The following is an 18784-nucleotide window of genomic DNA, read 5'->3' as shown; positions in this document are numbered from 1 at the left end:
AGGTTGTGCACCAGCATATCCTTCTGCAAAGCAGTGCCGGTTTATCTTTTTTTTTTTAAGCAAAACGTGGCTCTGACGTTATAGTTATTGTAATGAGTGTTTTCATTCTGCCATGTTTAATATGCTATCCTAATAAGCATAAATGATTCTAAGAGTTTCCATCAATATTTTTTAAACTGAATGTTCACAGTGAAAGATTCGTTGTTTTCTTTTTAAACTGTATTTTTAAAAATCTTTCAGGCTGGATTTCAGCCTCCCTAAAATGTGTGGCTCTGCAGAGCATCACACACGTTTGTAGTTGACGTGGGAAAAATAACACTGGCTTTTCTCTTTCTCTCCTTATACCTCAGTTCTGTTTCTATGCTGGGTAACCCAACTTTTTCTAGCTAGGAAGCCAAGATAATAGTATTGTGAAAATAGTACACAGACATCATATCACCCTCGGCTTCCTGGCCATGCTTCTCTTACTCTTCATAGCAAAAGTAAGGGACTCCGTATTTTATATTCCTGGTTGTAGGGGTCTCTGTCCAGCTCTCAGTGGCCTTACCCTGAATATAGAGTATATTCCAACTCTATATCAAAGTTCTTGTTTACCATATCTCAGTGTCCTACTCAGAAAGGTAGGAGGTGGAGGGAGGGAGGGAGGGAGGGAGGGGGAGCAACGTCTAAGTGCTTGATTGATTGCTTTCATAATTAAAACTACCTGCCGAGGTCCTGCCCTGCATTTTGATTAATAGAGTCAACCCAGCTCTTCTCAATCTGTCTCCCCCGCACACATCCTAAAAAATAATCAAAGACCTTGGGGGCTGCCCAGGACAGAGGGATGAGTTGATTTGCTTACAGCCAAGGGTAATTAAGGGACTGGAAAAGCACGGCTGTAGTAAAATTAAATTTGTTGAGGTTTATATCGCTCCACGATCAAAAGGAAGGAACCCTTGACATTTAAAGAACATTAAGGTGACATTACGTGCCATTGGCAGAAAAAGGCCCTTTTGCGCATGCGTGCGCGGTGCTGTAAGATGAGGTAGTAGAGGAAGGGAGCAGGAAGCATGAGAGAAGAAAATCAATATTGTGCCTCCATCCTGACATTTGGGGAAGCACACATTGGTGTCTGTTTCGCTTTTCTCCTTGACTACCCTGTACTTGGATCCCCAAGAAGTAAAAGTTGTGAAATCAAAGCTGGGACGCTCAAACGCTCCCAACAAATTATTCACTGTGAAGAGACTCTGCTTTTTGTTTGCCCTTTTCCCTTCTCTCTGCTCCCATCTGACCCCGCCCAGGAGGGAAGTGAATCACCTGAAGCCAAAACTCAGTGTAGAGAGAAGTTCCTGGCTGGGGAAACAGCCTTGATCCTGTCCTTCACTTACTGCTTTGAGCGAACAGAAGGAGAGGCAGTAGTAGATGAGAATGGGGTTTTCCCAAGGAGTGAAAGATTGTTGATATCTGCCTTAAGATTTCCTTACCGGTTGGCCCAGTGAGTGTAGCAGTAATTAATTAATTAATTAATTAATTAATTAAAGTGACAGCGGGGTCACTACCCACCACAATGGTTTATGTTCCCGAATGAAAGACCTATACTCAGCCTTATAAATTTAATATGCCTTAAATAGCACAATAGCTGGGCCACTACCTAACCTCCAAACAATTAATCCACCTCCTGCCAATAATCCCAAGTTATTACTTACTATACTCTTATGTTTATCTTGGCTGTTCTAGACCCAGTTGGACGGACAGCCCTCTAGGCCACGCTCTCCTGCACCTTCACATGGTGGCTATGCCTCTCTGTCCTCCACTCTCCTCAGGCATGGTGGCTCTCCTCTCCTCCATACTCTTTATCTCCTTCTTTTTTCCCCTGCTCCCAGTCCCAAGCCCAGGAAATCCTAAAATCTTGTCTCTGTCCACCCTGCCCAGTATTGGCTGTTGGCACATTTATTTACTAATCAGAGCCAACAGGGGATAGGTTCCCAGAAGCTACATGAAAAACAGTTTTGGGGGGAACATAATTAGCATCCGTAATACAAGCAGCTACAAGTGGGTGGTGTTGTGGAAGCCCAAGAATCTTTCCTGTTTAAACAGGGCAGAACTCAGTATCCACACCTACTCCCTTAGACAGACCCAACGGGTATGCCCCTTCACAAACTAGGGCCAGACAAGCTCGGTGTAGACTAGCGGCGTGTATGTCAAAATACATTCATTTAGGTCAACTCTTGTCGAGGCAGAGAATGTTGTATGGTCAGCATTTTAAGACGATCTGGCTAGTCATTTGGAATATAGATCTATGATAATAACGAGTGAGTTTCATGAGCAGGATATTAGAATATAAAATTAGAGAATCTTATGTTTTATCTCGAAGCATAGAATCAGAGATCATCAGGAGATCTAGACAGAAAAGAAGAGAGGTGTTTATTGGTGATTTTAAAACCAGAAGACATTTAGCTTGGTGACAAAGAGCAATTAGGAACGTGAGTCACTGCTCAGTTCGTTTCTGAGGGACTCAACATAATTCTTTTCCTGAGAATTCTCTCACTCTCCACCTCCATGGTTCTCCATGCCACCACCCTCCTTCATGTTTCTGTTTTCAGGGAACAGTCCTAATGTTTTAACATAAGAATAACTCCACTGTACGTTAGGAGTTAATAAACTGACAAAGAAAGGTATGTCTTAGAGAGGGTGGAGGAGGATGTCATGGAGGACCGCACATGACATAGTCTAGACTGGAAACCCGGAAGATGGACTTGGCTACTAAGCAATGTCGTGTGTCTTTTCCTTTAAAACTTACAAAGAGTGGGAACAGGCATAGAAGGAATCAGAGACATTTTGATTCTTTCTGTGTATTATATTCCTGGCCCATGGTATCTTAGGAACTTGGGAGGAAGTGACACAGACATGGCCTACAGAGTGATTAAATGGTGTCCCCATGTCACATTGATCAGCAGCATTCGTGATCATCACTAATATCAATATATGACAGGGAGGCTGTTGGGTTTATAAGATGGACTCCTTGAAGGCCCAGGGGAGGAGACTCTCAGGGGGTTCTGAAATATAGATGATAGGAAGTTAGTCTCCTGGTTGAATGGAATCCGTAGGAACTTACCTGACTCTGCACAGGAGAATGAAGCCTACACAGATAGCTCCTCCATCTTTTCCTCCTCCACAGGACCTCTCTCAAGCCAGTTGTCTCTCACATTCAGCCTGACACGTGGGACCATCTGCCAAGTTGGTCCGCCTTTTTTCTCTGTCTTCCCGGCCGCCACCTCTCCTCTCCTAACTTTTCCCCGAATGTGTTTGTTCCTTCTTCTTTGTACAGTTGGCAGTTTTTCAGAGCACTTGGATCAGATAAATGGGCGAAGCGAGTGTGTGGACAGTACAGATAATTCCTCAAAGCCATCCAGTGAACCTACTTCTCACGTGGCTCGACAGCGCTTAGAAAGCACAGAGAAAAAGAAAATTTCTGGGAAAGTCACAAAGTCCCTCTCGGCCAGTGCTCTGTCCCTCATGATCCCAGGAGGTAGAGAGACATCGACTCGCATGCAGACTTGCATGCAGACTCGCATGCCACTGTGTGATTCATGCTTGTGTTTCCCTCCCTCTTCCCCCAATCTGGAATGCTGATTGAAATGCAGAACTGCATGAAGTGGGATCCCAGGACAGCTCTCCAGAGCTGCTGCCTACACACCTGTGAATGTTCCCTCCAGGGCCTTTGGGGCAGCCAGAGAGTGTGTGCATCTCCAGCTCAGCTCAGTCTGTACCTGGGGAGGAGGCCAGAGAGGTTTCTTTCCCGTAATGATGGCTTTCATTTGTTTTCTTAAAGCCTTTTCTCCCCACGAGCTAAATAATGCATCTCCCTTCCTGGGATGATTCTTCTGTAGACCTCGTACTGTTTGTGTACTTTACAGAGCTGTTTACAGCCCATGTGTTGGGAAGCCAGGGATGCTTTGCTTCATCTAATTAATGAGAAAACAGACACAGAATGTAAGCTTTCCATTTCTGGAGATGGCAAAGACTTTCTTCACAGGAGACAGTGAAATAAGATATTTTCCCAATCATGTGGCCTGAGCGTCACTTTCTTTGCTAATCTCTGTTCTGTTTTTGGAAAAATCAGACCTAATTACGGTTTTGTTGGATTACTGTGTTTTCCCACAACTTAGTTTGCATCTCCTGATCAGGAAGTCTGTAGTCATTTCCCTGGCAGAGATGAAATATACACACTGCTTGCTGGTCATAATATCATTCGGAGAGGAGTCAGGTTGGGGAACCTGGAAATTGAATTCTTTTATAGATGACATATATTGGGAAGAATTCAAGCTATATAACATCAAAGACATTAATTTTTTACATTTGTTATTTGTGCAAAAAAAAAAACTGATAAGGCATTATGTAAATTCCTTGGCTAGGAAACATCCCATTGAGCCCCATAAAGCATACACCTCCTGACTGTTGTCTGTATGGTCATCCACACTTCAAAAGTGCCTCCAGCACCCCTGTACATCAGGGAAGGGCAGTTCAGTGTGATCTGGTCCATCTGTAAGAGCAAGCAAAGTAGCCTGCACTGTGGAAGTCCCACCATTTGTAGAAGAAGGCCCACCGTGCGGTTAAGAAGGGGGACCTATCCTATCCTTCCCACAGTTTGAATCTTAAGTGTCTGTCCTGTCCTCCACTCACATGTCATGAAGGTCCCCCATTCACCAGTGACCTCCTTTTTACCTGGCCTTTGGATCAGACAGAAAAGCATCAGAAAAGCATCAATGAGGCACATGGAGTCAGAGTAGAAGAACACTCACAGTTACACCCAGCTTTCCTCTTGTCTGGGCAACAGAAGACTTAGAACACATGTAGTATGGATGTTTTCACCTTACAGTGACCATACTGGGTCTTGCCATATCCTTGTGAGTCTCCAGTATTACTGGGCACCTCATTACCTTGTTCCTCTGAACACACACACACACACACACACACACACACGTTTCATAGTAGTTAAGATCCACATACAATCACATAAAGTGAGCTTGCATCTTAATTTGGTTCTGGCTGCTAGAACACTCAGGTAAGTTAGAAACAGTAGACCTGTTGTTTGTGGCTGAGATGCCCATAGTCAAGGCCTCAGCAGATACAATGTCTTGTTTCACATAGACAACGTATCTTAAAGGTTCTGCAGCCTCTTCCAGAAACACAGTAACCCCATCACCAGAGGCAGAACCCTCATGGTCTAGTTAGTTTCCAAATACCCTGCTGAATATTGTTACCTTGGTGGTTAGGTTTCAGCTTCTGAGCCCTGGGGAATAGAAATGTTTGCTTCTGCAGCAGAGTAGAGAATGGTATTTGGGGATGTGAGCCGATTTGCTCTTAACACATGCATCTGATCTTCCTTACCCTTGACGAAACATCCTTCTGTGAAGAGGAGCAGCTGTAACCATAGTTACTCTTGTATGGTTAAGTTTCTCAGTTGAAATATGTTAGTATGTACTAGCTCAGTAATGTTACAAAAAGCAGCCGGTCCTTGGCCATTTTTTTCCTGGCCATTGTGTGTTTGGAGAGTCATGTTAAATTGTTTAGTATACTATTTGGAGAATAGGAAGTCTCATTATATACTTAGTCTGCTCTTATAAAGATACACTATAAACACATGCATCTATAAATTACTGATTTCACTAAAACAATTTAAAGACACCATAACCAGAAACATCTTTATGTAGCAAAGCTAAAAATTCTTAATTGTTGAGTATTGATTGAAATGTTAGTTAAACCAGAGACACTTTTGATATCCTCTCATTGGGCTTGAGTTTGGCATCCATACAGGTTACCAGTAAAAGCATTCTCTGCCATTAGTTCTCATTTTGCTGTTAGAAACAAAGGGACTTGTTTACGACCATTCTTTGTTTTCCTGGTTATGGTGGGAATCCCCGTGGGCGTAGTGGTTGTGGCCCAGATCCACTTTGATGCCAGCTTCTTTGTTGCAGATATGTTCGCTGTATCTCCATTGGGAAGTCCAATGTCCCCACACTCCCTGTCTTCAGACCCTTCTTCTTCACGGGATTCCTCTCCCAGCCGAGACTCTTCTGCAGCATCTGCCAGTCCGCATCAGCCCATCGTCATCCACAGCTCAGGCAAGAACTATGGGTTCACCATCCGTGCCATCCGTGTGTACGTGGGAGACAGTGACATCTACACAGTGCACCATATCGTCTGGGTAAGAACAGAGCGTCTTTCTTGTCTGCTCTCCTTTCTAAGCAGCCTGGGGTGTACACCTGCTGCCTGAAGCATAGTTGATACTGATGTGTTTTCTGCTTCTGTGGCACTCGGGACCCATTTTATGTCCCTTTTAATGTCCTTGTCTCTATTTCTGTGGTAGAGTTGGATATAACCCACACTAGGCATTTTACCCAGCTCTGCCCTATTTCCTGTAATGGCTTGCCCATTCTTATGGACCAGTCTGGTGAACATAAAGGCCACCCTCTTTGTATCCCTGTTTTTAGTTATGTGTATATCTAAGTACAATAGGCCAGAGGTGCTATGTAACCCAGAGCTGGAGTTAAGAGACAATGGTGAACCACCTAGCACGGGTTATGGGAACCGAGTTCAGATCCTGTGCGAGAGCAATGCTCTAATTGTGGAGCCAGATCTCCAGGCCTTGTCCTTCATCTCTCCAGCCCCTGTCCTTCATCTCTCCCAGCCCTGTCCTTTGTGTTTTTTTCCTTGCTGTTCAAAAATTACATTCTTGCTCACTTGAGATTTTTTTTAAGGAAACATGGAAATTCTCCTATTTTCGAACAATATCAGAAAAGGAGCCATGCCTTTTTGAGTCTGTGTTAGGAACTTAGGATCGTTCCCAAAGTGACTCCAAATATCCTAACAGAGGAAACCATCGGCGTCAGGGTGGTAATTCGTTGGTTTATGAATGTGTACTCTCCTCTTGGACTACAGAACGTAGAAGAAGGAAGTCCCGCATACCAAGCAGGACTAAAGGCCGGGGATCTGATCACACACATCAACGGAGAGCCGGTGCACGGCCTCGTCCACACGGAAGTTATCGAGCTCCTGCTGAAGGTACTGTCTTCCTATGTCCTGGCTGTGCAGAGGCAGCAGTAACCCCAGGGCGTAAGCACTGTGAGATCAGGTTCTCTGTGCCATGCCTGGCTCCACAGCCAGTCCCACCACTGAAAGGAAGGTAGCGGTCAGAAGTCTGACAGGAAGCAAAGCCATTCCGACCTCTCTGGTTTCCTGCTGTGAAAAGATATCCTTGAACCTACACTCTTACTGCCTACCTCTGCTTCTCACTACCCGTCCTACAGAATATGAGCTCTCCTTGTTCGTATGCCTCACGTAGTAGATTCTAGTTGGGAATCACCAGTTCTGAGGGTGAGCATCAGTAGATGTTACTCTAGTGGAGGAGGGGACAAAGCACTGCGCACCTTGAAGGCAGGTGGAAAGGGTCTAAGAGTTGCCACGCCTTTGAAAGAGGGATGTGTTAGATGTATTTACATGTGCTCTACATGATAAATGGAAGAAAGGTCCTAGCAGTTTTCAGGCTCCTCTCCCTCCCTCTCCTTCACATGCCTAAGTTAAATTTCCATGGGGATCTTTTCCTACTTAAAAAGAGCGTGGAATGGAGCCTGTGGCACCAGACCCCAGGGAGCAGGAATAAAGTGGAGAGCAGGGCACATCTATCCTCTCAGGCGAGCCTTTTCTGATTCTTGATTTACTTTGTGCTAACCCCAGAATATAAAGTCGAAGTTACCAAGATAGCTGAACTTGAATTTGATTTTACATTTTTCTCAGGAAAAAAAAAAAAAAACCCTGCTTTATCTGAGATGAGAATCACAGTCCATCCTTACTCCTCTCAGTAATTTTTGGACAACCTCTTATTTCATGACCAGCTAGAGAGATTTGAGCATCAACAACAACAACCAAGAAACTCATTAGGGAGACACAGGATAAATGTGTACAACTATAAGCCCCTATGCACAGATTAAATAACGTTTGAGACCTCATAAATATTGCTGACACAGGGACTAAGGGATGTTCTTTGCTCTCGGAGAGTACAGGCCATGTATATGAGAAAAACAACTTAATTATCCCAGGCTGCAGCAGGGAAGGAACACTGTGCTTCTAGAGAGAACATTCGAAGCAGGGAGAGGCCTGCCAGGGGACTGACAGTGACGTGGAACTTGAAAGAAAATAAGGAATTTGAAGGCACTGGCAGAAGCGTGGGTGTACAAGTCTTTCAATACAGATGCAGTTAAATGTCTGTCCCCATCCCTCCCCTGTCATTCTGCAGGCTTATCCAAGGAACAGTTTTCAAAGGGCTTAGGGTCTAAGGGTCTAAAACCAATAGTCTCTGCATCCTAAGGTCCAGGGTGAGCTAGTGGATAGAAAACGATTACTCTTCATTAACTCATGGTATTAAAAATTGGTCTTTGGTGTAGGGCTCGGCGATCTTATAGAGTTAAAATGAACCACAGTGTTCTCCTTTATATCCCAGTGTGACAACAGGAAGACAGATCACACAGCAACTTCAGATTTGAAATCTTAGTTCTACACAGAAATCCTTCCTTTTAAGTTCTGTCTAGCTAGGGAGGGGTAACACTCCTAGTTAAGCTTCCCAGAGATGGGAGACTGGGCGGAGCTGCTGATTTTTGAGATTCCTGGGCTGTGAAAGTCACCTGAAACTGTCTTAGACCGTGAGAGCCTGGAATGACTGTGGAGTTTGTCTCCTATTGAGAGCTTGTCTCCTGTGTCTTTCAGTTTTGAGGGCACTGTTGAGAACAGTGGACAAAGAAAGTCCCGTGGTCCTATCTAGGTGTTCACTGTGTGTGTGTGTGTGACCTTTGGAGCTGGAGAATAATTCTCTCAGTTGCCAATCATTTTCTACCAGTGCCTTAGATCAATGATATTTCTAAAGCAAATTTTTGGGGTTGTTTTTTTTTGTTTGTTTGTTTGTCTGTTTGTTTTTCTTTCTGTGTAACCTTGGCTGTCCTAGAACTCTCTCTAGATCAGGCTGCCTCAAACTCATAGAGATCCTCTTGTCTCTGCTTCCCAGAGTGCTGGAATTAAAAGTGTGTGCCAGCACCGCCTGGCAAGCTAAAAGAACTATAAGGTATAAATGGTAATTGCCTTAGTTAGCGTCCTGTTGCCATGATAAAGACTGTGATCGACGGCTTCTTGGAGATAAAAGGTTCTGTTTTGTCTCAGAACTTATAGTCGGTCCATCATAAGGAGATGTAAGAGCAGGGGCCTGGAACAGGGACTAAAGCAGAGGCCATGCAGGAACACTGCTTTCTCAGTCTTTGTTCCTATAGCCCCAAGATCATCTGCCCATGGGTGGCACCGTCACCACTCGGCTCTGCCCTCCCATATCAGTCAAAAAATCAAGAAAACCTCCCACAAGACAGTCAGATGGGGGGGGGCATTTTCTCAGTTTAGGGGTTCTCTTCCTAGATTACCCTAGTTTGTGTCAAATTGATTAAAAATCCGAACTAAGCAGCATAGATATAAATATATACATCCATGTATACATGTATATATAATATATTATATATACACTGTATGCATATATCATGTATATGTATACATAATATTACATATACATGTATATATATTTATATCTGTGCTGGTTAGTTATACATATGTATACAGTATAATATATAATATGTCATATATGCATGTATATATATGTATTTTATATAATATATATTGCACTCTTCATAACAGTAGTGTGTTTATGCAAAATAGCTCCTACCTCAGCCTGTATTTATTTCATAGAATATAGATGTTTATGGAAGAAGAAAATAAGCTGAATTTATGTTATATTTTAACATGATTCTGGATTTCTAAACCTCTCTTCTTGCTTCTGTGAGATTGTATATGCAGTCCCCCTCTCCCTAGAAAGGTCTTTGGAATGTCTTAGAGAGCCAGCTGACCCTCTGTGTGACCTTTCACCTTACCTTGTGACTGTGATCACCTCCTACAACCTACAGCTCCATCAGAGGGTACAATCACTGTGGACCATTGCAAGGGTTCGAGCATGGTGGGGTGTGCTATGCCTTGGCACTTCCTGAAGCTGTAGAGTGCTCTGGCACACATTGAAGGCAGTAGATCCTGCCTCTGGATCATAAAGGAAGCGCCCAGGAGCAGTAGCTAGTGTAACGAAACAAAGATGATGCAAGGGAATTAATTATCACCCCGGCGAATTGCATAATCATGCAGCTTTCTGCCAAACTTAAGCAGCAGTTCTTGAACAAAGAGTGTAAAGTGACCAGCATCGGCAGTGGGCTTCTACACACCATGGCCAGATTCATACTGCAGTGACAGCTCTGTGTAGTATTCCTGGCTGATGCTAAGTATTTACAGCCTCTCATGGCATCCTTAGGAAACAGCAGCAAGATCACTAGTGGGGCTGTGTGCACACATGTACTACATGTATCTGTCTTGTGGGTTGAGAACACCAAGAGCACTTTCTACATCCCATTGCTGCACCTTGAGTCTCATTTCCCCTTACAGCATTGAAGTAGCCCTGCTCTGGAACCTTCAGCTCACAAGTACAGGGAGGCGGGTCCAACAGCAGTCAGCAGTGTAGACTCCTGGGATGAGTGGATGGTCGGCTCCCGGATTCCTTCCCTTCCAGGAGAGCTTGATCGTGGGACAGCATCAGTCTTTCTAAAATAACTTTATGGTCTTTCATAGATGGAGACCATAGTGTCCCAGTTTTTAGCCTTTGCTTGAACGATAACAGGTCAGGCTTAACCCTACAATTAAGGAACTTTCCACTCAGCCGTATTACTTTGTTTAAATTCTTGGTGCATAAGAAAACCTCTAGGCCTCACCAGCACTTGGTTCAGTAACTTCAGGAACTCTGGGAGCTTCTCAAGGATGGGGTGGGGACAACCAAATGGCATGACTGTCATCCTTCCATATTTCCTTGTATTTCCAGAGCTTTGGGCTAAATGCTGCAAGCGTCATCTAAAACAACACAGGGAAATAGCTGATGGGGAGCTGAGGTTATAGTTCCGTTGGTAAAGTATTTCCCTGGCAAGCAGGGGGACTTGAGTTTGATCCTCTAGAACAGTGGTCCTCAGCCTTCCTAATGCTGTGACCCTTTATTTCAGTTCTCCATGTGGTGGTGGCCCCCAGTCATAAAGTATTTCCATTGCTACTCCATAACAGTAATTTTCTTACTGTTATGAATCCTAATGTAAATATCTGATATGCAAGATATCTGATATGTGACCCCCTAAAGGGGTTATGACCCACAGGTGGAGAACCACTGCTCTAGAACCACACAGGGTGCAGACACCTGGAGTCAGTGGCACTTGTGCACTCAACACTGGGGAGTAGAGACAGGAGTGTCACAGGCTTTGCTGGTCAGCCAGGTCAGCCTACTTGGTGAGTTTCAGATCGTGTATCAAGAAACAAGGATGTCTTCTGGCCTCACATGCTTGAGGCTATCATTTAAGGCCTGCACAGATTAACCCTCAGTTCTCTTGAGCTTTTTCGATGCCTCACATGTGCGCGTGCGCGCGCGCACACACACACACACACACACACACACACACACACACACACACACACGATCCTACACAAAACTCATACACATACACATACACATACACATACACATACATATACATACATAGCTAATGAAGCAAGAGTACTTGGCACCCGCCAGGCTCTGCTGGGTTTTACACAAATTCATGTGACCCTCGGTTCTTCTCTGAGGCAGATGCTATAAATAGAGGTGTTCCCATTTTCCAGACACACAAACCAAAGTAGAGAGCCATGAGCAAGGCAGCCGCAACCATCTGCTAGATCAGTGATTTCAACCCAGGCAGCGTGAGTCAGAGGCTGTGCTTTCAGTGCCTCCCACACACTTCTCCAACACAAGCATCTAATTACCAGTGCCTCCTCATCCAATGCTCACAGTAGGAAGGCCTAGCATCACCAGGCTATAATCAAAGTGCTAAACATAAGGAACAGACTGTAAACGTGGCAGAAGTTCCAAAGAAGGAAAGACTACTGGCATCGAAAAAGCTCAAGAGAACTGAGGGTTAATCTGTGCAGGCCTTAAATGATGGTTCGGGGAGTTAGTACATGGAGAAGTAGGGATAGCCCAGGCAACATGGATAGAAATGCAGATGTGAGGTGGGTGGGTCTCAGGTGTTGGGAAGTACACAGTGAGCCTAGTAGGTTGAGGCCTTGGTTCATGTTGGGGTAAGGTGTGCTAGCAGGCTGGAGCTAGGGCGGAGGATGAGAGTCAGGGCCACAACACAAGGGATGCCGGAAGGAAGAAACCTTGACTCAGTTCAGCCCACTTAAAACTTCTCCCCTCCCCTTGTGCACTGAAACCCAGAAAGACTTGCAAGTCAGAGCGAACTAACGAGACATCTAGCAGCCAGCTTGCCTGGTTCTGTTGCTGCTGCTATTGTTTTCTCAGACAGCTATCACAGAGTTCTCTCACACCCCAGCTTCCTTGTAGCTCCTGCTGTAGCTAGGTGGATCCACTAGGTGGCAGGCTTCGCAAACAGCACCCAGTATTTTTTTTATTATTATTATTCATTTACCATTTCTTCTGATGTTTCTGATTAATATTTGCATGATGCACCTTGTGCATTTTTTTTACAACAGGAGCTGTCTTTGGTGTATGAATATCAGTCCAACAAAAGTCATAGGTAGAAACAAACAAAAAGTAGGTTTAGTTTTTGTGGAAGGGGGCATTTATTCAGAGCCTCAATACGTGCTGAGTCAGCGGACCCTGCTCCTCTCCATTTTCTAGTGAGAAGCACTCATGATTTGTACTTTAATTTATCATACACAACTTTATCATGCTTATGCCTCCTTCATTTTTCAGTGATCTAGTTCTCTGAGCATGCCCCACATGGCCCGTGATGTTTTGCTGACCGCCACTGTGGTGGACACAAGCCAGGCACTGGAGAGGTAGAGGGGACCAGGCACCCGCTGCCCATGCGGAGCAGATCGGGAAGGAGGAGCACTGGGGGATGAAGGACAGAGTAGCCAGACTTTGACGGTTCCATTTACCATCATGACTATGAGAGCAAGAATCTCAGGGGTCCTTGAAACTGTTATCATTATCTATAGTCCAACACTGACTGTCCTTTCTCACCTCAGGAGTAGTGACCCAACCCTTGGATCTTGATTATAAGAATAAAGATTATACATGAGAATGACTTTAAAGCTAAATTGTATTTTTAAAACACCAGGTGGCATTGTTAGCCTCCTACTAGGATATGAAAATCAGAGCCAAGTGTGATGGGACATAACCACCATTCTAGCCCTCCAGAGGCTGACGAGGAAGGACTGGCACATGTTTGAGACCAGTGTGGGCTACCCTGTGAGTTCTGGGCTAGCCTGATCTACAGTGTTAGACTGTGCTTTAAAAAAAAAAAAAAAGGCAATGTTGAGATGCATTGGAATACAAGCCCCAGTGGCTCATGGGATATCGACCTAGTGATCATATGGAGGTGTGTGTGCACTCAGTATAGGAAAGTAGCAAGGAACACTTTTGAAAGAGGAGTCCCAGCTGCCTTGTTGCCTCTTTTCATCGATCATGGTCGGAGGAGGGAGGTATGATGTCATTGTATCATCATGGGTTCATCCCATTTATGAAGGCCTCCTTCCATGAACCTTCAATAGCGGATTTTCCACTTGGTGAGAAATAGGCCAACCTCTCCCGTTAAAGAAAATGTAAATGTTTTAAAGTTTTGCATCTACATGTAGGACACACGACTTACCTTTCTGTTGGAATTCAGACCCCACCTACCTAAAATATTTTCTGCAAATCTATTATTAGGTGGGAGATTATACTTCTAAAATGATATATGGAGAGCTATGAAGGCCATAGTGAAAACACTGTGTGTTTTCGATTATAAGCCAGAGGTAAAACATCAACAAAGAGCTCCCTGACGCAGTGGTGGCCAGCCTGTGGGTTGTAACCCCAGGCGTTTGCAAACTAGATACCCTGCATATCGGATGTGTACATTAGGATTCATACCGGTAGTAAAATTACAGTTTTGAAGTAGCAGTGAAATAATTTTATGGTTGGGGGCCACCACAACTATATTAAAGGGTCCCAACATTGGGAAGGTTGAGAACCACTGCCCTAGAGAAATAAAAATAACTAAGGAACCATCGACTCATAAAACTGAAACTCAGAAAAGAGTAACGGTGGGGAGACACCAGTAGGCAGCCAAGATAAAGAGTGTCCTTAGAGAATCTTTGTTGAGGAAGTTTCCAGACATGTGAGATGGAAAATAGAGAGCTACAGATACGACATTAAGATTGTTGATAAGATGTGCATATGTTTATACATGTTCAAAGAATGACGAGGATGCGCTAGGGATGATGTAGCTGTGTAATTTAATGCCAGGGTGTTGCTTAGCATACACCAAGGCCCTCGGTCTGATTTTCACACTTCCTCCTCAAAAACAATTAAAACCCAGCAGGAGATAGATTGAAATATCACCAGTTGTAGCTGAGTGGAGAATTCAATGATTTTTTTTTTCTTTTACTTATGCTTTCCCATTTTTGGTTTTGTTTTGTTTTTTCTTATAATAGCATGTGATCCTTCCCGATCAGGGAGAAGAAGGCAGATATCAGCCAAGCAGAGATCTGCTTTCCCAGTCTCTGTTCCCACAAGAGTGTTCTTCTCATTGTTCCGTATGGCTTAGAACTTAGCTTCTAGGTCCTGGCATGTTAAAGGCCCTTGTTCTTGGGCTACTTCTTTCAAGTTTATCATGGCCACCTCTGACTTTGAAAGACTGTATTTGCTCTCTGGCTATTATGACATGCACAAAGAAATTGTAGGTAGCAGAGTCTCTGCCCACCTGACCCAGTGCCCCTAGGCCTGGCTGCTATTCACCTTCATTACTAGGACCTGCCTAGAATTCCCATCCCAAGGTGAAGTAAAAGGGCTCAGAAGCCCACCGGGAATTATGTGACTGTGCGTGACCTGCTTAGAGAACTCTCCCAGGGGCAGGCACATAACTTCCCAGCACTGTGAGGTGACAGGTTTTATGACAATAAGAGAGGAACCTTCTAACATCATTACAAATAAAAGTCTCATTCGGTTCTGTCGCCCTATGATTTCTAGGTCAAAGAAAAACACGAAACAGAGAAAGAAGGAAAATATATCAAGCAAGACCAGACAGCTCCTGGGCACATTTATATTTAATACATATGGATGAAGATAGCTGTTATTTATAGAGTCCTTTCCATGTGTCACACTTGGTGCTAAAGGCTTTGCAAGCTCTCATTTACTCCTCTGCTGAGCTCTAAGAGATGGTGGGGTCCTGCTGGGAGCTAGTACAGTCTATGAGGAGCAGCGAAGGGCGAGCAGGCCTGCCGAACTTGGATTTGACTCCAATATATGACTCCCACTCACCAAAGAGACTTGTTACTTTACCTTCTCCCCTTTTTGCATTGGCCGGAACTCATGGGTCCAGGATTATGTAGCAGCAGGGAGGTGCCTTTACTGATGCACCTATCTTTTTACTTGTCTTGGAATCTCTTAGTTCTGATCTTGCGTCTTCACAGCATTTCTTTTTAATACCACCTCAACTTTTTTTTTTAGAGTGGGAATAAGGTGTCTATCACCACTACTCCATTTGAAAACACATCCATCAAAACGGGACCAGCCAGGAGAAACAGTTACAAAGGCCGGATGGTGAGACGAAGCAAGAAGTCCAAGAAGAAGGAGAGTCTAGAAAGGTAAGTTGGGTCTGGCCTTCTTTAAAAGGTTGGCAGCCACCTGTGTTGAGTAAAGTATATTCCTTATGAAATACGTCTGAGGAAGGTATGTTTCACTACATGGGAGAAATGCTACACCACAGTTCACGGTAGACATTCAAGGTCAGCGGCATTGCATGTATAGCAGTCATTATTGCTCTCAGTGTATATGCTTGCTGTTAGTTTTTAGCATGTGTCGACACCATGAAAAGGCCGTTTCTGGCTTAAATTTCTCTTTTTTATTTTTGTCTTTTGTGTCTATGTGTAGGCATACACGTGCCACAGTGCATCGGAGATCAGAGGATAGCTTTGGGACTAGTTCCCTCTCTTTCAACCTCAGGCTCAGGGGACTGACCTCAGGTGGTCACGCGCCTGTGGAAAGCGCCTTTACCTGCTAAGCTATCTCAGCAGCTCTGCTGTATTTCGTTTCTCTTTGTGTTGTTGTTGTTGTATTTCTTTAAGCCTTTAGGCATCATGTCAGGAGAGTTGGATTTGACACACTTGACCATCAGGCAGCTTTTCACATGAAATCTGCACTTAAAATATCGTGTGTATGTAACTAAGAAAGTCTTAGCATATATCAAAAAAAAAAAAAAAAGCCCCACATATTTAAGTCTTTGAAATAAGCCTGGAAATAAAAAGCTCTGTGTGACTGGAATCTAGTGAGGTGGCACACATTGGCAGACAAGGAAGCACCAAAAATTCTATGTACTGGCTAAAGCCCGTGTGAGCCTGTGCTCTGGGAAGGGGTGTTTCTTCCCAGTCCAGGCATGGCTCCTTTGAGCTACCGTAGTAGGGATCCCTTGTTCACCTGAGCCTGAGTCTCCTCACGCTGAGTTTGGATAGAGATAGAAAAAGAAGTGATCTAATAAAAGTGTTTCATTAACTCCAGGAAAAACAAAGTCATGTGAGCAGGAAAACACAGAGAGCCTACCTGAGGCTGAGGACCCTGCAGGAGCCACTTAAGTAGTCAGATTGGTGGGGGTCAGGAGTGTGGTATTAGAAGACAGAGGCGACTTTATGAGTTTAATTCTAATTTCATGGTGACATTGGCGTTCTTCTATTTGCTTTGAGTACTGGGCATTGGGCCTCTTGCACATGAACAAGTATTCTATCACCAAGCAACGGCCTTGGCCTCCTTTTTACTTTTTGCTATTGTTTTGTTTTGAGATGGAGTCTCAATTTCCTAGGATGGCCTGAAATTCTCCCTCCCCCACCCCCCACCTCCCACCCCCGTAGCTTTGTTTAAATTCATTTTGTACCTTCCAGTAGCTCTGTTTAAATTTATTTTGTAGCCGAGACAGGCCTTGAACTTGAGGTCCTCTGGCCTCAGCCTTTCCAATGTGCTGGGATTACAGACCTGTACCTCCTGATGCAGTTTCCCATTTTTCATGGTTGGATAGCAAAAGATAAGCACCCCCCCCCCCCGCCAGCCTGGAAATCCTAAAACAACCACGTAAGCATGTGAGTTACAGAGACAGAAGCAGAAGCAGGTAGAGGAATGGAAGGTGTAGAAGGTAATTCTGCAGTCTGAGAAGAAAGCAGAGCCCCCTTTCCCGGCCTTCCAGAGCCATCTGACTCCTCCTTATGTGTATGGTATTCTGCCTGCCTATATGTCGATGCACCGTATGCTTGTCTGGTGCCTAGAGAGGCCAGAACAAAGTGACTGGTTCCCTGATACTGCAGTTAGAGATGGCTGTGATCCACCATGTGGTCACTGGGAACCAAACCTGGGTCCTCGGAAAGAGCAGCCAATGAGTGCCCTTAACTGCTGAGCCATCTCAAGTGCCTCGGTTGTCATTTTTATCCTAACCACATCTATCTTCCTCTGATACAAGTTCTAAGATCACTCTGGGTCTCTTGAAGGGACACTTTATATTTTCTTTATTTCTTCAGGTTACACGGGGAAATGTTTTAATGTTTAAGTATTATGACAGCTATCTGTTTAAGCTTACCAGTGCTGGCTTAGGCACTGGTAAAAGTACTGCGTGCAGCTACGGCACTGATAAGCCTTGGGCACCCACACATTTTTTTTCTTATCATGAACTCTTTTAACACTGAGTGCTCATTTGTATCTGCTTCCCACTGATACAATGGCCTGGGCTTCACCTGGCTCTGTGCTTTCCATATAAACACACAGCATACATTGTGTGGGGCATATTTAAAAATCCAAGCACAAGCACAGCAATCAGCCCTTTACAAATAAAAGCCTCTGCCCCAAACCTGTTACCATAAAGTAAGTCTATACCCAACTCAGTAGTCATTGGAGGAAAAGTCTTACCTTTCGATTAAGTCACATCAGTACATACAAGGCATAGATGTACTCATAAGTAGAGTTTTAATATTTTATAACTTTCCTACTGTTTCCTGCCGTTACAAATTGAGACATTCTTCATGTGTACTGTCAGCCTCCTAAGCCATGAGAAAGTTGTCAGCACAGAAGTGGCATGCTACCATTTAGGAGGTCGGCTGTCTCGTCACTGTGTGACGGGGTAGGACTGAGGACTTAGCTCTCGTGAGGATTATTTTAAGAAGGTTCTGAGCCATGTGCTCCTCTGTCTCCACTCAGGAGGAGATCTCTCTTCAAGAAGCTGGCCAAGCAGCCTTCCCCTTTGCTCCACACCAGCCGAAGTTTCTCCTGCTTAAACCGGTCCCTGTCATCTGGAGAGAGCCTCCCGGGTTCCCCAACTCACAGCTTGTCCCCGAGGTCTCCAACACCCAGTTATCGTTCTACTCCTGATTTTCCGTCAGGTAAGTAGATCTTCTCTCCTAGACAGCTCTAGAAAGGAAGATAAGAACCAGACAAGGCTTAGGAAAACAGGCCGAATCACACATGACAGACAGCACTCACGGAGAGGACACAATTGGGGGCCATTCTGTCTATCAGAATAAAGCCGGTAAGAGGGCTGTGGGGAAGCTTGTATAAGAAGCCTTCCCTGGTCTTCATTCTCTGCCATATCCAGGGATCCATCCCATAATCAGCTTCCAAACGCTGACACCATTGCATACACTAGCAAGATTTTGCTGAAAGGACCCAAATATAGCTGTC

At 44.4% G+C, this 18784-nt stretch overlaps 1 protein-coding gene across 11 annotated transcripts in view; it reads left to right on the top strand.

Annotated features, from left to right (window-relative positions):
• The window catches only part of Mast4 (microtubule associated serine/threonine kinase family member 4), a 593644-nt gene that overhangs the window by 567998 nt on the left and 6862 nt on the right, over positions 1–18784 (top strand). For 10 of the 11 annotated variants that reach the window (XM_021180018.1, XM_029468312.1, XM_029468311.1 and 7 more), the window contains 5 exons: positions 3308–3508; positions 5958–6187; positions 6922–7044; positions 15581–15717; positions 18305–18486. In XM_021180018.1, the coding sequence (XP_021035677.1) occupies positions 3308–3508; positions 5958–6187; positions 6922–7044; positions 15581–15717; positions 18305–18486 (873 nt within the window). The remainder of the gene's footprint in view (positions 1–3307; positions 3509–5957; positions 6188–6921; positions 7045–15580; positions 15718–18304; positions 18487–18784) is intronic. The other variant, XM_021180020.2, reaches the window with a different exon arrangement.

This window comes from Mus caroli, chromosome 13 (genome assembly GCF_900094665.2).
Source record: "Mus caroli chromosome 13, CAROLI_EIJ_v1.1, whole genome shotgun sequence".
NCBI classification, from domain to species: Eukaryota; Metazoa; Chordata; class Mammalia; order Rodentia; family Muridae; genus Mus; species Mus caroli.
This window is presented reverse-complemented; position numbering and strand designations above follow the sequence as displayed.